At 40.4% G+C, this 23799-nt stretch overlaps 1 protein-coding gene across 1 annotated transcript in view; it reads left to right on the top strand.

Annotated features, from left to right (window-relative positions):
* SPG11 (SPG11 vesicle trafficking associated, spatacsin) overlaps nucleotides 1-23799 on the top strand; it is an 82184-nt gene that overhangs the window by 52975 nt on the left and 5410 nt on the right. Inside the window, 6 exon segments of the mRNA XM_088024772.1 lie at nucleotides 11518-11680; nucleotides 13513-13727; nucleotides 14174-14921; nucleotides 21085-21224; nucleotides 22147-22345; nucleotides 22757-22894. Coding sequence (XP_087880898.1) covers nucleotides 11518-11680; nucleotides 13513-13727; nucleotides 14174-14921; nucleotides 21085-21224; nucleotides 22147-22345; nucleotides 22757-22894 — 1603 coding nt within the window.

The following is a 23799-nucleotide window of genomic DNA, read 5'->3' as shown; positions in this document are numbered from 1 at the left end:
TGGTATATATATTCAATGGAATACTACTCAGCCATCAAAGATGGAATCTTGCCATTTGCAGTCATGTGGTTGGAACTAGAGAGTATTATACTAAGCAAAATAAGTCAATCAGAGAAAGACAATTATCATATGATCTCACTCATATTAAGCAAAAGAGAGGATCATAGGGGAAGAGAGGAAAAAATAAAGCAAGATGAAACCAGAGAGGGAGACAAACCATAAGAGACTCTTAATCATAGGAAAGAACCTGAGGGTTGCTGGACGGGAGGTGGGCAGATGGACGGAGTAACTGGGTGATGGGCATTAAGGAGGGCCACATGAGGTAATGAGCACTGGGTATTTGATGAGTCACTGACCTCTACCTCTGAAATTAATATTATATTATATGTTAATTAATTGAATTTAAATAAAAATTAAAAAGAAAAAATGAGGATAACTTTTCCTCCTGGGAGGGAGATTGTAGGGATGTGATGTCATCCAGGAGGGGTAATCTAAGCTTCTAGTAGAGTTCCATTTCTCCACCTTGTATATTCAGCATCAAAATTGTTTTTATTTTTCCTTAAACAGTGTAGATATATTTTACGCATGCTTTTGCATATATGATCTTTTCCACAATAAAAATAACTTTTAAAATGAAAAAAACATTCATTTTATGTATATGCCACATTTTGCTATCCATTCCTGTGTCCATGAATATTTGGGTAACTTCCACATTTTAATTGTGCTGTGAACATGGTATACAAATAATCTCTTAGAGATCCTGCTTTCAGTTCTTTTGGGTATTCCTCCCAGAAGTGGGATTGCTGGATGATATGGTGACTCTATCTTTAATATCTTGAGGAACTGTCATACTGCTTTCTGTAGTGGCCTTACCATTTTACATTGCCACAACAGTATACAAGCTTCCAGTCTCTCCACATCCTCTTCAACACTTGTCTTGTTTTTAAGTAAGCTCTACACCCAATGTGGAGGCCCCAAGATCAAGAGTTGCATGCTCTACCGACTCAGCCAGCCAGGCACCCCATTGTTTTCTGTTTTTCTGATAGTAGTTATCCTAATGGGTATGAGGTAGTATCTCATAGTAGTTTTGATTTGCGTTTTCCTAATGATTAATGATGTTGAGCATCTTCTCATGCTTATTGGCCATTTGTATATCATCTTTGAAGAAATGTCTATTTAAGTCCTTTGCCCATTTTTGAACTTTGTTGTTTGTTGTTTTTAGGAATTTTGTATATTATTGAAGTAATCCCATTGACATATTAATCATATATAATTTGCACATAATCTCTCCCATTCTTTGGGCTGCCTTTTTACTGATGATAGTGTCTTTAGATGCATAATTTTTTTAAGTGTTCATGAAGTTCAATTTGCCAATTTTTTCCCTTGTTACTTGTGCTTTTGGTGTCCTATCCAAGAAGTTATTGCCAGATATAGTGTTGTGAAGCTTTTGTCCTGTGTTTTCTTCTAAGAGTTTTTATTGTGTTAGGTCTCATATTTAGGTTCTTAGCCGATTTTGAGTTAATTTTTGTATGTGTTAGGTAAGGGTCCAGCTTCATTCTTTTGCATGTGGAAATTCAGTTTTCCCGGCACCATTTGTTGAAAATATTGTCCTTTCCTCATTGAATAGTCTTGGCACCCTTGTCAAAAATCATTAGACCATATATGTGAGGGTGTATTTTGGACTTTCTGTTCTACTCTCTTAGTCTTTATGTCTCTATGCCAATAGTACACTGTTTGATTACTACAGCTTTGTAGTAAGTTTTGAAATCAGGGAACATGAGTTTTTCTTTTTCAAGATTATTTTGGCTATTGAGGGTCCCTTAAGATCCCAAATGGTTTTAGGATGGGTTTTTCTATTTCTGTAAAAATACATCATTGGGATTTTGATAGGGATTGCGTTGAATTCAAAGATCACTTTGGATAGTATTGTTTTAACAACATTAAGGCTATCAACCCATGAAATTGGAAGTTGCATTTATTATTGTCTTTAATTTCAGTATTTTATAGTTTTTACTGTACAAGTCTTTTACTTCTTTGGTTAATTCCTAAGTAATTTATTCTTTTTGATGCTTTTAGAAATGGAATTGTTTCCTTTATGGATTGTTCAGTGTTTGTGTATAGAAATGCAACTGATTTTTGTGTGTTGACTCTCTGTCTTGCTACTTTGCTGAATTCATTTATTGAATGTGTGTGTGTGTGTGTGTGTGTGTGTGTGTGTGTGTGTGTAATCATTAGGGTTTTCTACATATAGGATCATATCATCTGCAGAAATAATTTTCTTTCTTTTCCAAACTGGGTGCTCCTTTTTTTTTCCCCCCCTTGCCTAAAGGCCCTGGCTAGAACTTTCAATACTGTGTGGAATAGAAGTGTTGAAAACAGACATCCTTGCCTTCTTCCTGATCTTAGAAGAATGGTTTCAGTCCTTCACCATTGAGTAAAATGTTCACTCTGGCTTTTATTATGTAGGATAGTTTCTTTCTATTCCCAATTTGTTGAGTTTTTTTTTTTAACCTTGAAATAGTATTGAATTTTGTCAAATACTTTTTTTTACATCAATTGAAATTATCATGTGAGGTTTCTTTCTTACATTCTGTTGATGTGATATATATGTTGATTGATTTTTTTTTTTTTTTGTAGTACCATCCTTGCATCCCAGGGAATAAATCACATTTGATAATGGTGAATAATCCTTTTAATATGCTGCTGAATTCAGTTTGCCAGTATTTTGTTGAGGATTTTTACATCAGTGTTCATAAGAGATACTGGTCTATAGTTTTCTTATAGTGTCTTCATCTCTTTAGTATCCAGATTATGCTGGTTTCATAAAATGAGTTTGGAGGAGTTCCCTCCTCTTCAGTAATTTGGAAAAGTTTGAGAAAGGTTGGTCATAGTTCTTCTTTAAATGTTTTTAGAATTCACCACTGAAGCCATCCTGTCTAGAGCTTTTCTTTGTGGGGAGATTTTTAATTTCTGAGTCAATCTCCTTACTAGCTATAGGTCTATTAACATTATTTGTGATTTAGTCTTGGTAGGTTTTACGTTTCTAGGAATTTGCCCATTTCATAAGTTACCCACTTTTTGGCATGCAGTTGTTCATAGTACTCTCTTATAATCCCTTTTATTTCTGTGGAATGGGTAGTAATGGCCCCACGTTCATTTCTGATTTTAGTAATTTGAGACCTCTCTCTCTATAAAAACATGTTTAATTTGCATGATTTTGTGAATTTTCTGTTTTCCTTTTGATAATGATGACTTCTAATTTTATTCCATTGTAGTCAGAGGAAATACTTTGTATATCTGTCTTTTAAAATCTATTGAAACTTATGGCTTAACATATAGTCTCTCCTGGAAAATATCTCATGTGCACTTGCGAAGAATGTGTTTTCTATTGTTCTTGGGTAGAACATTCTTTATATGTCTGTTAATCCATACAGTTTATTGTATTAGGGCCTCTATTTTCTTTCTTTTTTTTTTTTAATTTTTTTATTGTTATGTTAATCACCATATATTACATCATTAGTTTTTGGTGCAGTGTTCCATGATTCATTGTTTGTTCATAACACCCAGTGCTCCATGCAGAACGTGCCCTCCTCAATACCCATCACCAGGCTAACCCATCCCCCCACCCCCCTCCCCTCTAGAACCCTCAGTTTGTTTTTCAGAGTCCATCATCTCTCATGGTTCGTCTCCCCCTCTGACATACTCCCCTTTTCTTCCTCTCCTGTTATCTTCTTCTTTTTCTTTTTTCTTAAAATATGTTGCGTTATTTGTTTCAGAAGTACAGAACTGTGATTCAACAGTCTTGCACAATTCACAGCGCTCACTGTAGCACATACCCTCCCCAATGTCTATCACCCAGCCACCCCATCCCTCCCACCCCCAACCACTCCAGTAACACTCAGTTTCTTTCCTGAGATTAAGAATTCCTCATATCAGTGAGGTCATGTGATACATGTCTTTCTCTGATTGACTTATTTCACTCAGCATAACACCCTCCAGTTCCATCCACGTCGTTGCAAATGGCAAGATCTCATTCCTTTTGATGGCTGCATAATATTCCATTGTGTATATATACCCCATCTTCTTTATCCATTCATCTGTCGATGGGCATCTTGGCTCTTTCCACAGTTTGGCTATGGTGGACATTGCTGCTATAAACATTGGGGTACACGTACCCCTTCGGGTCCCTACATTTGTATCTTTGCGGTAAATACCCAGTAGTGCAATTGCTGGATCGAACGGTAGCTCTAATTTCAACTGTTTGAGGAACCTCCATACTGTTTTCCAGAGGGGTTGCACCAGCTTGCATTCCCACCAACAGTGTAGGAGGGTTCCCCTTTCTCCACATCCCCGCCAACATCTGTCGTTCCCTGACTTGTTAATTTTAGCCATTCTGACGGGTGTGAGGTGGTATCTCATTGAGGTTTTGATTTGGATCTCCCTGATGCCGAGCGATGTTGAGCACTTTTGCATGTGTCTGTTGGCCATTTGGATGTCTTCTTTGGAGAAATGTCTGTTCATGTCTTCTGCCCATTTCTTGATTGGATTATTTGTTCTTTGGGTGTTGAGTTTGGTAAGTTCTTTATAGATTTTGGATACTAGCCCTTTATCTGATATGTCATTTGCAAATATTTTCTCCCATTCTGTCGGTTGTCTTTTGGTTTTGTGGACTGTTTCTTTTGCTGTGCAAAAGCTTTTTATCTTGATGAAATCCCAATAGTTCATTTTTGCCCTGGCTTCCCGTGCCTTTGGCGATGTTTCTAGGAAGAAGTTGCTGCGGCTAAGGTCGAAAAGGTTGCTACCTGTGTTCTCCTTTAGGATTTTGATGGACTCCTGTCTCACGTTTAGGTCTTTCAACCATTTGGAGTCTATTTTTGTGTGTGGTGTAAGGAAATGGTCCAGTTTCATTCTTCTGCATGTGGCTGTCCAATTTTCCCAACACCATTTGTTGAAGAGACTGTCTCTTTTCCATTGGACATTCTTTCCTGCTTTGTCAAAGATAAGTTGACCATAGAGTTGAGGGTCCATTTCTGGGCTCTCGATTCTGTTCCATTGATCGATGTGTCTGTTTTTGTGCCAGTACCATACTGTCTTGATGATGACAGCTTTGTAATAGAGCTGGAAGTCTGGAATTGTGATGCCGCCAGCTTTGCTTTTCTTTTTCAGTATTCCTCTGGCTATTCTGGGTCTCTTCTGGTTCCATATAAATTTTAGGATTATTTGTTCCATTTCTTTGAAAAAAGTGGATGGTATTTTGATGGGGATTGCATTGAATGTGTAGATTGCTCTAGGTAGCATTGACATCTTCACAATGTTGATTCTCCCAATCCATGAGCATGGAACGTTTTTCCATTTCTTTGTGTCTTCTTCAGTTTCTTTCATGAGTATTTTATAGTTTTCTGAGTACAGATCCTTTGCCTCTTTGGTTAGATTTATTCTTAGGTATCTAATGGTTTTGGGTGCAATTGTAAATGGGATCGACTCCTTGATTTGTCTCTCTTCTGTCTTGTTGTTGGTGTATAGGAATGCCACTGATTTCTGTGCATTGATTTTATATCCTGCTACTTTACTGAATTCCTGTATGAGTTCTAGCAGTTTTGGGGTGGAGTCTTTTGGGGTTTCCACATACAATATCATATCATCTGCAAAGAGTGAGAGTTTGACTTCCTCTTTGCCGATTTGGATGCCTTTGATTTCTTTCTGTTGTCTAATTGCTGTGGCTAGGACTTCTAATACTATGTTGAATAGCAGTGGTGAGAGTGGACATCCCTGCCGCGTTCCTGACCTTAGGGGAAAAGCTCTCAGCCTTTCCCCATTGAGAATGATATTCGCTGTAGGTTTTTCATAGATGGCTTTTATGATATTGAGGTATGTACCCTCTATCCCTATACTCTGAAGAGTTTTGATCAAGAAAGGATGCTGTACTTTGTCAAATGCTTTTTCTGCATCTATTGAGAGGGCCTCTATTTTCTTATCTCTGTCTCATTTTATCCATTATTGTGAGTGAGGTATTGAAGTCTTCAGCTGTTATTGTAGAACTTTCTATTTCTCTTCAATTCCATCAGCTTTTGCTTTTGATCACTTGTCATTAAGTATGTAAATGTTTATAATTGCTATATTTTCTTGCTGTGTTGAACATTTTATTAGTATCTAATCTCCTTTGTCTCTTACAAGAGACAAAGTTTAATGTTTATTTTGTCTGATACTATTATAGCCACCCTTGCTTTTCTTTGTTTGTTACTATTTGCATGGAGTACTTTTTTCCATCCTTCCACTTTCAACCTGTTTATGTCTTTGGATCTCAAGTGAGTCTCTTGTAGACAGCACATAGTTGGATCATGTGTTTTTGTCTATTCTGCTAATCTCGGTCTTTTAATTGGAGAGCTTAATCCATTTACATTTGAAGTAATTACTGACCAGGAAGAACTTGCTTCTGCCATTGTGCTATTGGTTTTCTTTATGCCTTGTAGCTTCTTTATTTCTCATTTCCCACATTACTGTTTTCTTTTGTGTTGATTTTTTGTAGTGAAATGTTTAAATTCCTTTCTCATTTCATTTTGTGCTTATCCTATAGCTGTTTTATTTTTGGTTACCATGAATTTATGCCAGCTTAACTTCAATAACATAGGAAAAGTGCTCCTTTGCAGCTCTGACCTCACACCTTTTAGTTGTTGATGTCACCAGATTACATCTTTATACCTTATGTGCCCCAAAACATAAATAATTCCTTTCAGGGCATTAATCTCTTAAATTAGGAAGAAAACAAGATTTGGAGTTACAAACTAGTTACAGCAATACCAGCTTTTATACTAATAATTGTTCTTTTTTCTTTATATGCATTAGTCTCTTAAATCACATGGAAAACAGAAACCCACTGCTACAGTAATACTGGCTTTTTTTTTTTTAAGATTTTATTTATTTACTTGACAGAGAGAGACACAGTGAGAGAGGGAACACAAGCAGGGGGAATGGGGGAGGGAGAAGCAGGCTTCCCGCTGAGCAGGGAGCCCGGTGCGGGTCTCCATCCCAGGACCCTGGGATCACGACCTGAGCTGAAGACAGACGCTTAACGACTGAGCCACCCAGGCGCCCCAGTAATACTGGCTTTTATAATTGCCCATGTATTTACGTTTATTGAGCTCTTTATTTCTGCATATGGCTTTGAGTTACCATCTAGTGTCCTTTCATTTTACCTTACAGACTTCTTGGCAAGGCCAGTCTAGTGGTCAAAGACCCCCTCAACTTTTGTTTCCCTGGGAATGTCTTAATTTTCCCCTCACTTTTGAAGGATAGTTTTGCTGGATATAGGGCTCTTGGTGACAGTATATTTCTTTGAGCACTTTAAATATATCAGCCCACTGTCTTCTGGCCTCCAAAGTTTCTGATGAGAACTCTGCAGATAATCTTCTTGAGGGTCCCTTGTATTTGATCTGTCACTTCTGTCCTGTCGCTTCCAAATTTCTTTTTTTGTTCTTTATCTTAAGCAAGTTTGATTATAATGTGTCTCATTATGGGTTTCTTTCAGTTCATCTCGCTTAGAGTTGAACTTCTTAGATGTTTATATTTTGTTTATATTCATGTCTTTCATCAAGTTTGGGAAGTTTTCAGCCATTATTTCTTCAAATATTTTCTCTACTCCTTTCTTCTTCTGGGACTTACATGATACTTATGTTAGTCCACTTCATAATGTCCCATAGGTCCCTTAGGGCTCCGTTTGCTTTTCTTCAATCTTCTTTCTCTTCCTCAAACTTTATGATTTCCATTGTCCTGCTTTTAAATTTGCTGATTTTTAATTCTGCCTGCTCACATCTGCCTTTCAATCCCTCTAGTAAATTTGTTACTTTAATTTTACTTTCATTGTTATTTTACTTTTCAGCTCCAGAATTTTGTTTTTTTTAGGTTTTTCTCTTTGTTGATATTTCCATTTTGTTCACATTGTTTTCTTGACTTTCTCTACATCTTCTTTAGTTAAAACAGTTGTTTTAAAATCTGTCTAGTTAATAAAAAAAAATCTGTGTCTAGTGTATCTGCCATTAGGTCTGTTTTAGGAACAGTTTCTGTCATTTTTTTTTTTTCTCTTTGAATAAGCCCTATTTTCCTGTTTCTTTGTATACCTTGTGATTCTCTGTTGAACTCTGGACATTTGGATCTAATAATGTGGTGACCCTGGAAATCAGATTCTCCCACTTCCCCAGGGTTTGTAGTTTTTGTTAGGTTTTTTTTTCCTTATTATTTTTGGGTTTTGGATGGTCAAAAGTCATTTCTGTGCCAAGGATCGGCATGAAGTGTAAACCTAAGGTCTTCTCAGGTCTTTTCTGAGCCTTTCCCTGCATATACAGAGTCACTTTCTAAATTTCCTCATATATGCAATTGTTTTTATTGTCCAAATTTTAATGTTTGGCTCCCAAGAGGGAGAAAAGCAGAAAATGAAGGGAGTGGGGAGGAAAAGGCTGCCAGTTCTTTATTTTTTTTTTAAAGATTTTATTTTATTTGAGGTTGAGAGAAAGCCAGAAAGCACAAGCCAGAGGGAGAGGCAGAGGGAGAAGCAGTTTCCCCGCTGAGCAGGGAGCCTGATGCGGGACTTGATCCCAGGACCCTGGGATCATGACCTGAGCCAAAGGCAGACGCTTAACGAACTGAGCCACTCAGGCGACCTGGTGCCAGCCCTTTAAATCTCTGGAAGTCTGTTCAGTTGGAGGGGCAGGGGCTGGCACCGGTGGGTGAGATGAGACAACAATAGCAGCTCACCTCCTTGCCTGCACCTCTATGTTGGAAACAACAGAGCACCAATTTTTGATATTTGGAGGATAGGTTCCTTTTTGTCCCTGCAACTTCTACAAGCCGTGTGCAAGCTGCTGCAGAAACATGCCCAGCTGCCTCCCATGTGGCTAAGGATGGGGAGTGGGTAGCCACCACTGCTAAAGACAGAAATTGACCAAGATTATCAGCAATTTACTTTCCATTAGGTCTTCCTCTGGAACAGGAAAGCCTTCAACAGACTCTAGAGTTCCAAAATAATTGCATTGAACAGATCTTGCCAGTGCAGGTCTAAGTGAGGAGACAGATCCTGGTACTTTCTACTCTGCACCAACACACCCCCCCATCCCCACCTTTTTAAAAGGAATTTATTTTTTAGAGCAGTTTTAGTTAATCACAAATTTAAGAGGAAAGTTCAGAGATTTCCCATATATCCCCTGCCCCCACACATTTAGAGCCTCCCCATTATCAGTATCACTCACCAGAACAGTCCATTTGTTACCAGGGATGAACCTATAGTTAGACACATCATAGTCACCCCAAATCCATTGTTTACTCGGGTTTACTCTTGGTGTTGTACATTCCTTAGGTATACATTTGGAGAAACGTATAACTGCATACATGCATTGTTATAACAGTGTCCTACAAAGTAGTCTCACTGCCCTAAAATAGCTTCTATTCTCTACCTATTTATCCCTTCCCACTCCCAACCCAGGCAACCACAGATCTTTTTACTATCTCCACAGTTTTGCCTTTTCCAGAATGTAGTATAAATTGGAATTATATGTAACATAGACTTTTCAGACTGGCTTGTTTCACTTGGCGATATGTATTTAAGTTTCCTCCATGTCTTTTCATGGCTTAATAGCTCATTTCTTTTTAGTGTTTTCTTCCAACTTTTGGCACTTAAGGATACAGCTGCTCTAGGGGCGCCTGGGTGGCTCAGTCGTTAAGCGTCTGCCTTCGGCTCAGGTCATGATCCCAGGGTCCTGGGATCGAGCCCCGCATCGGGCTCCCTGCTCAGCGGGAAACCTGCTTCTCCCTCTCCCACTCCCCCTGCTTGTGTTCCCTTCTCTTGCTCTCTCTCTCTCTGTCAAATAAATAAATAAAATCTTAAAGAATACACCTTCTTTAAACATCTTTGTGCACATTTTTTTGTGGATGTAAATTTTTAACTTCTTTGGGTAAATACCAAGGAGCACAGCTGCTGGATCAAGTGGTAAAAGTATGTTTAGTTTTGTAAGAAACCATCAAACTGTCTTCCAAGGTGGCTCTATCACTTGCATTCCCACCAGCAATGTCTGAGAGTTCTCGTGGATCCACATCCTTGCTGGCCTGTGGTGCTGTCAGTGTTTCAAAGTCTCGCCATTCTAATAGGTATGTTGCAGTAGGTGATTGTTTTAATTTGCATATGTTTTGGAGCATCTTTTCACATGTTTACTTGCCCTCTGTATATCTTCTTTGGTGAGGTAGCTGTTAAGGTCTTCAGCCTTTTTTTTTTTTTTTTAAGTAAACTCTGTGCCCAACACGGGGCTCAAACTCACAACCCCAAGATCAGGACTTGCACACTGTACCTACTGAGCCAGCCAGGCACCCTCAGCCTATTTTTTAATAGAGTTGTGGGTTGTTTTTTTTTTGCCACTTTAAGAGTTCGTTGTGTGTTTTGGACAACAGTCCATTATCAGATGTGTCTTTCACAAAAATTTTCTCTCAGTCTGTTGCTAGTCTTATTCTCTTGAGATTTTGTTTTGTAGAGCAGAAGATTTTAATTTTAATGAAATCAATCTGGTCAATTATTTTTTCATGGATTATGTCTTTGATGTTGTATCTAAAAAGGAATCACCATATCCACAGTCATCTGGGTTTCCTCTTATATTATCTCTTAGGAGTTTTATAGTTTTTCATTGTATATTTAGGTCCTCCCAGATGTCTTACTCCTTCCTGACTGCCCCTGCTCCAGCTTGTCCCTTTGGAGGGACAGTGCACCTCTTCCATCCTTGCCTCTGCCCTTCACTTCCATGTATGTTTTTTGTTCGACCAGTTCCATCACCTGCCTGCTGTAGACCCCCTTCCTGCAGCAACAGGAGTAGTTAAACAAGTAAATAAAGACGAAGAACTCATGCTCTAATTCACGCTAACGCAGCCTGCCTCTTGGGGTCATCTTTCTATTAATACTGCTAGCGTTTGATTGTAGTGACATAGATCCAGGTTCTTAAGCGAGATCCTCCCCTAATGGTAGTAGAAACTACAGGCAAACGGGCAGAATACATTGGGCAATGTTAAATCTTTCTAAGAGGTCTTGATTGATGAATTTCAGATCTTCTGGACTCCAGGGCAGGCCTACATCCCTCTGTAAAGCTCTTAAGTGAAACGTGTCAGGATAATGTCACAGCAACTCACAGGGTTATTTGTTGGGCAGTCACTAACTTGAGGGTATCTGCATCCGTTCACTCCAGAGCTGGCATTCAGTCTTTAGGTCTCTTGTTCATCCTTGACTTCGAAACACACAGCTCTCTCCAGGAGGACGTCCACAAGGAGACAAACCACAGAGCTGCCACGGAGGAGGGCTTCTTTTCGCCACTCCTCCAAGGCGGGCTTCCAATTCCTGTCATTTGGAAAGGACCCAAATAAGCGTTCCCCTTTGTGATAGGAGATGATTCTCAATAGTACCTTGGCTTTCTTAGCTCTTCCCAAATTTGGAGGTTTTTGATTTGCTGTTCCTGTGAATCCAGCTTTCCTGACCCCCTCTTCTTTCCCTAGGTTGAAACGGCAGCCACAAGGGTCCACGCTACCATCCCTGCCCCTTGGCTGAAGGAGCAGGTGTGTTTCCTTCTGAAGCTTATGCTGCAGCAGTGTGGGACCCAGTATGAACTGGGGAAGCTTTTACAGCTCTTTGTTGGAATAGAAAAGCTCTTCTCTGATGGTAAGATAGTCCTTACAGTTAAGTTGTTGTTAAGAAATTAGCTTCCTTAATCTTGAAAAATATTTTAGAAGGGCAGTCAGGAAATGAAAACGCATATGATATATAACATTACATTTACATTCCCTAATGAGGCTTGAAGAAGAGGTTGCAGGAAACTTCAGTCATGGTTAAAGCATTGAAAACATAGCACAACTGGGTATAACCTCGAAATAATACAACTGTCTACTCCTTCTGAGGACTTGTCAGCTGCATTTCCCCCTGACTAGTCTCCACCCTGTCACTGTCATTCTTTTTTCTGACAAGTAGTCTTAACATGTTATCATTGCTCAGGGTCACAAACTCTGTTTCGCGAATGACTAATCCATTTTGAAGGTTTCAAAAACATAATGATACTTATTTTTTGCGGATTCCTCCAGACACTGGCAGTCTCTAAGGTGGTTGCTGATCGAGTGAAACCAATTATTGCCTTACCTTCTTTTCGACTGGATAATTTCAAGTTTTTGTTGCATAATTATGTTGTTGTTTTTACTAGATTCTGACATTTTCACTACTAGGGTTATTTTATCACATTTAAACTCACAGATATTCACCTGGAGAGCTCATATCTGCACAGAACAGTGACCGAATGCCGGGCTCAGTGCCTGTGGTGCAGGCTGGCAGGGCTGAAGACTGGGAACAAAGGGGGGTGTTTCGAAAACGCAGTGTCTGTAAAAGGGGACTTGTCCATTGCTCTGTAGACCAAATAGTAGGTCCTTTTAACATACAGGTGTTTTCACTGATGTGTAGTAATTTTAATTTTTTTCAGAAATGAACTTCCTGTTTTCTTGCCAGAGTTACTGTGTCCTTGAAAAATTATAAGGCTTGTCTATGTTGTTAACCGTTACACTGCTTTTATTCTTACAATTTTTTTGTTTTTATAGAACATTTGTGTTCTGTGTGTGTATAACATGCATGTGCCTAGAGAAAAGAAGTTGTTTTTCTAAAAACCTGGGTTTTATATGCTGTCAACAAAGAAACCCAGCATCCCCCTACTGGTGGATATTGTGCAAGGTGTCTCCCTGTCCCCAGAACTACCTAAATCACACCACAGCCCAGCAGGTGCCACTGGGAATAGGCTCCTATAGAATGTTTTTCATGCCCCTCCTTGGTTTTGGCTCAGGTCGTGATCTCAGGATCATGGCATTGAGCCCCACATCAGACTCTGTGCTCAGCACAGAGTCTGCTTAAGACTCTTTCTGCCCCTCTGCTTTGCTCGATGCTCTCCTCTCAAATTAATAAATAAATCTTTAAAAAAAAGAAGAAGAAGAAGAGCTCAGCTGGGTCTCCCTGGTTTAAATAGTTGTCCAAAGGAGCAAATGATGCTCCATTCTGAATATGATGTGCTCTGTTAAGGGACTTGGCTGTTGACCAGCTGCAGTTCCAGCTGTCCTGCCAGTTCTGTGTCGTCATCCACATGATGTCTGCACTGAATGAGCAAGTGAACAATCATAAAAACAAATTTGTTCAGGGTTGGAGAAAAGTCCAGAAAGAGATGGGATCGGCCTGAATGAATGGCCAGATCTTCCCAAGGTTGACTGAGTTGCTACTACATAGCAGACCACCAACATCTGCCCTGTGTATAAAGCCAGCTGTGTAGATTGAGCCCCTATGCGAACCTTAAATACTTCTTACATATAGAAGATGGCTTATGGCTTCATCTGCTAGCCAGCCAGAGTAGAAAAATAGGTTTTGTGTTCTCTTTAATCGCATTATTGTGTTAAACAGACATACTTTCCCTCTGATGGCAGCATTTTACTGATTAAATGTTTTATACCCTCTTCTCTTTGGCACAGGTCCAGATGTGAAGAAGCTCTGTGTCCTTAGCCAAATTTTAAAGGACACATCCATAGCCATTAGTCATGGAATTATTAGCAGCTACAGCCTTGAGAATTTTCAGCATGAATGTAGATCTATTTTGGAAAAACTGGAGACAGAGGGACAGTTTGCTTTGGCCAGAAGGGTAGCAGAATTAGCAGAACTACCTGTGGACAACTTGGTTATTGAAGAGGTATCATTAGTCTTTTAAGTTATTTGAAATCTTAGCTTTTTGAGCTAGCATTAAACAGAATCAAATGAGATATGTAATTTATAGGAGAAGAGGCTTTTTTACTTTTGATACATTACTTTCAGAAATGGATGAGCCCTAGGATGCCCATTAGCATAGAATGTGTGCTTGAAACCAAGGTTAGCTTACAGGATATGCCACAGCTCTTGTGCTTTGAATAGAATTAAATATAGGATGGCTTTGTCTTGAACCCTGTTCAATTAGATAAATTTAGAATTGCTATTCATAGTTTAACTTTCCAGATAAAATATCCAGGATCATCTGTAGCCAACTCTCATGTTCTCTGACTTGATTTGGCTTTAACAAGCCTGGCACACGTAGGGAGCATTAGCATTTATGATACTTCTTTATTCAGGAAAGGCTAAAAAGTGTTTTGTTAAATTTTGCAGATAACACGGGAAATGCAGACCTTAAAACACACTGGCCAGTGGTCCCTGAAACAAGCAAGAATTGACTTCTGGAAAAAATGTCATGAGAGTTTTCAGAAAAATTCCATTTCAAGCAGAGCAGCTTCTTCCTTTTTCTCAGCTCAGGCCCCGGAGGCACCTGAGCCCCCAGCTGAGGAGGGCCAGAGCCGCACGGAGGAGCGGCACCTGCTGCTCACACTGGCAGCATACTGGCTGGCTCAGGAGGGCCTGGGGCCTGTGGACGAGCTGGAGGAGCTGGAGAAGCAGATCTGGCTCTGCCGCATCACCCAGCACACCCTCAGAGAAAAACAGGAAACAGAGCCCAGGTTTTCACAGCACATCTCAACTAGTGGGGAACTTTCCTTTGATAGCGTAGCCAGTAAGTTTTCACTCTCCATGTTGGCTGCTCTGAACACATCAAAATACTTGGAACTTAATGGCCTTCCATCCAAAGAGACTTGTGAGAACAGACTGGATTGGAAGGGGCAGGAGTCACTGGACTTTCTGATTGGGCGCCTATTGGATGATGGCTGCGTGCATGAAGCAAGTAGAGTATGTCGGTATTTTCATTTCTATAACCAAGATGTCACCTTGGTGTTGCACTGCAGAGCACTGGCCTCAGGGGAAGCTAGTGTGGATGACCTGCGCCCAGAGATCCATGCTCTCCTACAAAGTGCCGAGCGGCTTGAGGAAGAAGAACCTGGCATTCCACTAAGGAAAGTCCAGAGCAGTAAGTGAAGGAGATCAAACTGCCCTGAGTCCTGAACGGAGCTGTTGGTACTATTTCCCGGAAAGAAAGGGTCCCTTTTGGCCTACTAGTTATACAAGTCAAGGGTAATCCATAAACTAGGTAATTAACTAGTCAATGAAATAGAAACTTAAGTCTTTTAACTAGCTGTATATCAAAGTTAGAGGGACTCTGTTTGACTTGTAGCTAGTTCATTAAAATTTACTCTATACCAGTAATCATGTTTCCAATTGTACATTGATAGTATATAGAAATATGCTGATTTTTGTGTTAATCTTGTATCCTGTGACCTTGCTAAACTTGCTTATCCTAGGGGTTTTCTTATAGATTCCTCGGTATTTTCTACAGACGATACTCTCTGTGAATAGAGATGGTTTTATATCTTCCTTTCCAATCTGAATGCCTGTTATTTCTTTGTCTTACTTTATTGCACTGGCTAGGACTTCTGGTATGACATTGGATAGAAGTGGTAAGAGTAGACATACTTGCCTTGTTACTGATTTTAGGGAGAAAGCATTCAGTCTTCTTTTTTTTTTTCTAATTCAAGTATAATTAACATACAGTATACTTTTAGGTGTACAGTGTGATTCAACATTTTTAAACATTACTCTTTGCTCATCAGGATAAGTGGACTCTTATGGCCTTCACCAATTTCATCTGTCCCCCCACCCACCTCCCCTCTTGTAACCACCAGTTTGTTCTGTATAGTTAAGAGTCTGTTTTTTGTTTGTCTCTTTTTTTCTTTGTTCATTTGTTTCTTAAATTCCATGTGAGTGAAATTGTATAGTATTTCTTTCTCTGACTGACTTCTTAGCATTATACCCTCTAAGTCCATCCATATTGTTGCAAGTGGCAAGATTTCATTCTTTCTTATGGCTGAGTAATATTTCATTGTCTATATATACCACATCTTGTTTATCCATTCATCTACAAATGGACACTTGGGTTGGTTCCATATCCTGATTATTGTAAATAATGCTGCCATAAACATAGGGGTGCATATATCTTTTTGAATTAGTGTTTTTGTATTCTTTGGGTAAATACCCACTAGTGGAATTATTGGATCTTAAGTTAGATCTATTTTTAATTTTTTGAGGAACCTCCATACTGTCTTCCACAGTGGCTGCACCAGCTTGCACACCACCAGGAGTGCACAAGGGTTCCTTTTCCTCACCAACACTTGTTATTTCTGGTGTTTTTTATTTTAGGCATTCTGACCATTGTAAAGTGATATCTCATTGTGGTTTTGGCTTGCATTTCCCTGATGATGAGTATCTTTTCATGTATCTGTTGATGATGATGATGAGCATCTTTTCATGTGTCTTTGGCCATCTGTATGTCTTTGGAAAAATGTCTGTTCATGTCTTAATATTTTTTTAGTTGGATTATTTGTGGTTTTTTAGTGTTGAGTTATAGAAGTTCTTTATATATTTTGGAGATTAGCCCCATATCAGATATGTATTTGCAAATATCTTCTCCCATTCAGCAGGCTGTCTTTTGTTTATGGTTTCATTTACTATGTAAAAAGTTTTTATTTTGGTGTAGTCTCAATAGTTTAATTTTGCTTTTTCTCCCTTGCCTGAGGAGACATTATGTAGAAAACTATTTTTACAGCTGATGTCAGAGAGATTACTGCCTATGTTTTCTTCTAGGAATTTTATGGTTTCAGGTGTCACATTTAGATCTTAAATCCATTGTGAATTTATTTTTGTGTGTGGTGTAAGAAAGGGTCCAGTTTCATTCTTATGCACGTAGCTGTCCAGTTTTCCCAGCACCATTTGTTGAAAAAACTATCTTTGAAAGCATTCAGTCTTTCATAGTTAAGTATGATATTAGCTGTAGGTTTTTTGAAGATAGGCTTTGTCATGTTGAGGAAGTTCCCTTCTATTCCTAGTTTGTGAGAGTTTTTTTTTTAATCATGAATCAGTTGTTGAATTTTGTCATTTTTTTTCTGCATCTATTGATATGATCATGTTGGTTTTTTCTTTAGACTTGATTACATTAGGTAGATTACATTAATTGAGTTTTAAAATATTAAACCAGCTTTGTCTTCCCAAGATAAATCCCATTTGGTCATAGTGCATTATTCTTTAGATACATTACTATAATCAGTTTTCTACTTGGAAAATTTTTACATTTATGTTCATGAGGAATATTGACCTGTACTTTTTTTTGTACTGTCTTTGTCTGGTTTATGTATCTGGATAATGCTGGTTTCATGAGTTGGAAAGCACTCCTTCCTCTACTGTTTTTGTTTTGTTTTGTTTTTTCCTTTGGAAGACATTGTAATGGAATTGGTGTTATTTCCTCTTTAGCTATTTAGTAGAATTTACTAGTAAAACTATCTGAACCCAGGGGCACCTGGGTGGCTCAGCTGGTTAAGCGACTGCCTTCGGCTCAGGTCATGATCCTGGAGTCCCGGGATCGAGTCCCACATCGGGCTCCCTGTTCATCAGGGAGTCTGCTTCTCCCTCTGACCCTCTTCCCTCTCGTGCTCTCTGTCTCTCATTCTCTCTCTCTCAAATAAATAAATAAAATCTTAAAAAAAAAAAATCTGAACCTGGAGATTTATGTTTTGGAAGACTTTAAACTACAAATTTAATTTCTTTCTTAGTTATACAACTTATCAGGTTATCTTTTTCATCTTTGAAGAGTTTTGGTAGTTTATAGTTTTTGAGGAAACATTTTTTCCTGCCTTTTGGGTTATTTGAACATTTTTTCGTCTTTCATTTTAATTTATTCTGATTTTGACTATATATCTTTGCATAGTTTTTTCATTGGTTGCTTTATGGATTACATTAAACTTTTGTAACTTTTTACAGCCTACTTAAAAGCTGTATTTTACTACCTCAGCTGGAGTGTAGAAACCTTACCGCCTATAAGGTCACTTCTTTTCCTTTATGTCCTACTTTTCTTTTCTTTTTTTTAGAGAAAGAGAGTACATGCTCATGTGCACAGGCTGGGGGGGTGGGGGCAGAGGGAGAGGCAGAGAATCTCAAGCGGACTCTGAGCCGAGCAGGGATCCTGATGGGGGACTTGCTCTCACAACCCTGAGATCATGACCTGAGCTGAAACTGAGTCCATCGCTTAGCCAACCTGAGCCACCCAGGCGCCCCTACTCGTCTTATTATATTACATCTACATAACACTGAAAACCCCATCAAACAATGCTAGAATTTTTACTTTCAACCAAAAAACATATTTTTAAAAACTCAAGAGAATAATTATAATTACACATTCTCTTAGTTTTTCTTCATCGTTTTTATTCATCTGAGAATGTCTATTTCACCTTCACTCCTGGAGGAGGATATTTGCTGGATATAGAAAATTCATTATTTTCTTTCAGTGCTTAAAACATATTGTAGAACTTCCTTTTGAACTTCATAGTATCTGATGAATAATCTGCAGTTATTTGAATCATTTCTCCTGTCAATAATGCATTTTTCTCTGGTTGCTTTCAGTTTTTTCTACCTTTAGTCTTCAGTACTTTGATTATACATTGACGGGCATGTATTTCTTTGGGTTTATCCTGTTTGGGGTTCACTGAACGTTCTTGAATGTTCAGGTTTATGTGTTTCACCAAATTTAAGTAGTTTTCAGACATTATGTTTTCAAATCCTTTTTCAGCACCATACTTGTAGTCCTCTCCTTCTGGGACTCCAGTGACCCAAATCACGGAACTTTTGTTACTGTCTCCTTTAGACTGTATTCCATTTTTATTTTCAATTTTTTTCTCTTTGTTCAGATTGGATTTTTTTTCAGATTGAATAATTTGTTCATCTTCAATTTCATTGACTCTTCTGGTATTTGCACACTGCTATTGAGTTTATTTTTGTGATTTTAAAATTTCAGTTATTTTCACCTCCAAAATTTCCATTTTATTCTTCTTTATACCTTCTGTTTCTTTGAGACTTTCTGTTTTTCGGTTTGTCTCAAGAACATTTATAATTGTTTGTTGTAACAATTTGTAAAAAAGCTGCCTTAAACTATCAGGTAATTTCAACAGTTACGTCATTTTAGTACTAGGTGTCATCTGTTGATTGTTTTTTCTCCTGTGTGAATTGAGATTTTCCTGCATTTTTGTATGCTGAGTAATTTTGAGTTGCATCCTGGACATTTTGAATAGTATGTTATGAGACTCTGGGTCTTGTTTAAATCTTATGAGGAATGGTGTTTTTTTATTTTTTCAGCAGGCAGTTGACCTGGTTAGGTGTGGGCTACAAGTTCCAATCCACTCTCTGTAGACTGTGGTTCTATTATCAGTTCGGATTTCGAAGACTTTGTGGTGCCGTTCACCTCAGCGGTGTGTGTATGCAACAGCCTGAGATCAGTCTGCAGCCGGGTAGTAGGCTGTGAATTCGGTCCTCAGGGTCTTGCTACGCTGACTAGGAGCAGATCTCCATATGCAAAGCCTGGGAGTGAGCCCTAGAGTTTATAAACAATTTTATTGTGTGACTTTCTGAATCTCTCTCCCAAGTATTTTCTGGTTCCCTGAGGCTTCCCTTTTCAATCTTCTGGCCCAAAGCTGGAGTCCTAGCTCCCTCATTCTGTCAGCACCTCCCTGACCACGCCCGCATCCTGGGCCAGCAGACAGGAGGATAATGCGAAAGGAAACAAGGGCTCACTGCCTCGTCTTGGGACCAGAGTACCTCGAATCTAAAAATAAGGTTCCGCTCTGAGTTTGGGATCTTACCAGCTGCTGCTGCAGCCCCTCCCACCACAGCCTGGGTGCTGCTTAGGAGCTGAGATGAGAGAGAAAGGGCATCAGGAGCTCCCTTTCCTGCTCCTGGAGTGCATGCTCTCTGTCAGTCTTAGTGCTTGGTTTTGGGTTTCAGGCTAGAGGTTACTAGAGGGGAAAAGATGATAATCTGTGTCATTTAGTGCTGCCTGCTGTGTGCCGGGTTTTCCCCCGAGTCCAGTGGGTGAGCGGTAAGAGGGGTACTGAGCTGCTTCTCCCTGCCCTAGAACTGGAACCCCAATGAAGGATTTTAAGCAGGGAATTACATGGTCTGAGTTGCTATTTATTTTTTGGTCTTTAAAGCATATTTTTTAATGTGTAATATCTTAAATGCAAAAGTATTACATGCTTAGTGTAACAGATCACAGTACAGAAGTGCTTAAAGTTCAAGGTGAAAGTCATCTACCCAGTCGACACCACCCCCACCAAGTTCCCCCGAATAATGTCTTTTACATGCTTGGTACATGTTACTTTCTCTGTGTGGGTTTACACATGTACATGCGCACATACACCCCTTTTATTTTTTACAAAAATAAAGTTATATCATCATTCTACATTTTTTCCTGTCAGTACACATATACTGACCTCATTCTTTTTAATGGCTGCAGAGTATTCTGTATGGATGTACTATTTAATGCCGTATTGATACACACTTAAATTATAATTTTACTCAAATTAAAATTTTATTAACAGTACTTTATTGATACATACTTAAATTCTTCAATTTTGTTTTTGTTATTAGGAACAGTGTGACCTAAATACTCTTTTCTACTTTTTTTTCCCTAATAGAAACCCTTTCTCAAATTAAGACCATTTTCTTCTGTTTTCAGCTAGGAGCTTTTTTCTTTTTTTAAAATCAGGAATGGATTTTAATTTTTTTTATCATGCCTTTCAGGGCTCTATCCAGATGAGCCTTGGTTTTTGTGATGGGCATTTTGGAAAGATTCTCCTGAGTCTGTAGGAGATTGACATGGGGAGAGGGAAGGGCCGGCCGCAGCCTCTCACACACAGGGTCATGAGCACTGTAATGGAGGCCGTGACCGGGGATGTGTTTCGGAGACACAGTCAGCTAGACCTGGTGACTCATGTGGTATCAGAAGAAAGGGGAAGGGTATGTGGAAGAGAGTTTAGCAGACATCTTTGGTGATGATCTAGAGTGTTCACTAGGTGGCTTGGAGTCTTCTGTAGCCTATGAGGCCTTTGAAGTAGCCTGGGATTTCCTGGAAGACGGCGATGAAGTAAGTTGAAGTGGGGTGTGGGCCTGGTCAGAAGTGGGCCCAGATCCAGGGGGGAGTCCTGGGGGTGCAATGGAGGAAGCTGTGAGCAGAGAGGTAGTGTCATAGGGGGCTGGGGAGAAGCCTTCACTTGCCAGCTTAAAGCCCCCCTCAGACCTGCATCTGCTTCCAGCTTCAAGTTTGGATAGTCATTCGTTTGTGATGCTGCCCCCCAGTGATGAAGTGGTGACTAATCTGGAAACTCTGACAAGCAAATGCCTTCACGGGAAGAGCTACTGCCGGCAGGTCCTGTGTCTGTATGAACTTGCCAAGGTACGTGCCCAAGGGTGGGGTCCCCGGGGGAGCTGGTGGGGGAGCTGGAGCAGGAAGTTGGAGGTAGATTTTGGATTCTGCCAAGTTGGCCCTTCACGTGATAATCATGATGTGGGAGCAGATCGCTCATTGGGATGTTGGCCCCTGTAAATGCATCCCTGGGAATACTTCAGATGCATCCCAGAATACATCCTGGGGAGGATGCCAGGCCAAGTGCTGGGCCTTTTGAGTCCTGGATGTGGCCCAGCCAGCCAGAAGCGAGGGCAAGACATTTCACACCTTCGGGTTCCTGGTTCTCCCTCTGTACATGACGCAACCCTAAAGGTCCCTTCTGCTCCTGATAGCTTAGTTAGCTGCAGGATTGTTGGGGGGACTTCTATGAGGGAGAGCCCAAAATAAGTTATAAAATAAAATGGAATGTGAGGACTATAAAGACAGGAACCAGGGCAGCCAGGAATTGTTTGTGACTTCGTGCTGATTGAGGGGCAAAAATAATAGACTCTAAGAAGCAGAAGAGCACAAGAGAAATAATGCCAAGCACTAAAGCCCTTTGGAAGGGCTTCTCTGGAAATGGAGGGTTTTGCTGCAGCCATGGGGACAGTAGAGGAGGGGCTCTTGCCTTTTTATCCAACTTTCTTACATTTCATAGCATTTAAAAAGCTCGGTGTTCAACAAGATGTTAAGTCACCTGATGGCTCGTGAAGATAAGCCTTTCTCTTGCTTGGCTTCAGCTCATTGGTGAAGTGAAAGAAAGGGCTAGAAAACGGTGCTTGCTGCTTCTAAGGTTCCTTAGTGAGGTGAGGGATCTTTAAGCTCAGCAAACAATAGAGTCAGTCCATGTGGGATTTCAGAAAGGGCTGCCTTTTGCTGGCTTTTTCTGGGCTCCTCCCAGGAGCTTTGGCCGACTTTGCTTTCCTCTCAGGAGCTGGGCTGTCCCTACACAGACGTGGCCGCTCAGGACGGCGAGGCAGTGCTCCGGGCGGTTTTGGCTTCTCAGCGGCCTGACCGATGCAAGCGCGCCCAGGCTTTCCTCAGTACCCAGGGCCTCGCGCCGGACACGGTGGCTGAACTTGTGGCTGAAGAGGTGACCCGGGAGCTGCTGACCCCATCGGAGGGAACAGGTGCCCTACCCAGCCAGCCTCCCCAGCCTCTCAGGCCACATTCTCAAGTTCCAAGCAGTAAGGAGTGGGGCGTTATGCTCCTGTGCCTCCTGCACGCTGCCCTCTGGCCTTGCCAGGTTGCACTTGTCGGGAGAACACGTGGCATTGTTGTTGTTGCTTTTTGTTTATTGTTTTACGATTATGCTTAGAGCAGCCGGGCCTTTCTCTGAGCTGGTGAACTCCTGCCGACCTGTGAGGTGACACTAGGCTGAGGAACGTGAGCTCAGCATAGCAGAGAGCTGCCCCGGCGGCTCCTTCGGCATCCCCTTCTGGTGCCCAGGCCTGGGCAGAGTGGGCCTCCCGGCCGGGGACTCTAACCTTGCTCTCAGCTCGCAAGGTTAAAGCTGCACCTTTCTCCCTCTCTACATACAGGACAGAAGCAGATGTTCACCCCAGCAGAGGAAAGCCAGACATTTCTTCAGCTGACCACGCTGTGTCAAGACCGCACGCTGGTGGGCATGAAGTTGTTGGACAAGGTTTCCTCCGTTCCCCATGGGGAACTGTCTTGCAGTAAGTTCTTGGCCATTTTCTTACGTGCTTGGAGCCCACGGAGGTCTCCAAGAAGTCTCCTGGCGTTAGCCTTTCCAAAACTCTGGATCCTTTTTCCTGCTCTGGATCCCTGCCCCTCCAGCATGGTTAATAAATTCTTGGTAGAGAGCCAGCAGTTCACTGAAGAAAATGTAGAAAACAAATGTGGAAAAGCAGCCCTGACTACAGAATCGCACAAGAAGACACCTGGTAACCTGTGGCAATTAGCTGCTGCTTCCCCTTCCCTCACCCTACAAAGTAGCGATCACCATCCCCATTTTAGAAGGAAACTGAAGCTCAGAGAAGTTGATTAACTTGTAGCTGTTATATGGCGAAGGAGTTCCTGGAACCCAGACTCTGTGACTTCAAAGCCTGCTAGCTTTCCACAATATCTAGTTCATTCTAGGCATTCGGGAGTATGTATCCCTCTGATCTTCTATGCAAGTCTGTAGGCTTCAGTTTTTCAAAAATGGCATTATCCTGTGTATACTGTTATAATTACTTTATGAACAGGCTGTCATTAACATTTTTCCATGACAGTATTCTTATATATATCCTTCTTAGTGGTTAGACAGTAATTTTAATAGAATTAAAAATTTTTATACCCTAATTTGGGACCTTAAGATGGCTTCCAGTTTTCTGCTGTTTCAAACACTGTGACAAACATTCTTACAGGCAAGTTTATATGCCCATCCGTGATTATGTCCCTAAGAGAAATTCCTGATTCAAGAGTATACCCATTTTTAAAGTTTTATGTGTATATTGCCAAATTCCACTCCAAAGCCAATGAGGTCAAGGATCTCAGAGGACTGGTGGGGGGGACTTCTTCAGACAGGCTGTCTGTATAGGCCCCTTCCCCCTCCTGCCCAGGTTCACAATCCTGTCTT

Source organism: Eumetopias jubatus, unplaced genomic scaffold (assembly GCF_037043125.1).
Source record: "Eumetopias jubatus isolate StellerSeaLion01/CBP00866 unplaced genomic scaffold, mEumJub1_p1.0 scaffold_7, whole genome shotgun sequence".
Lineage (NCBI taxonomy): Eukaryota > Metazoa > Chordata > Mammalia > Carnivora > Otariidae > Eumetopias > Eumetopias jubatus.
The sequence above is the reverse complement of the archived record's forward strand: the minus strand, read 5'-3'. Positions and strand labels throughout refer to the sequence as shown.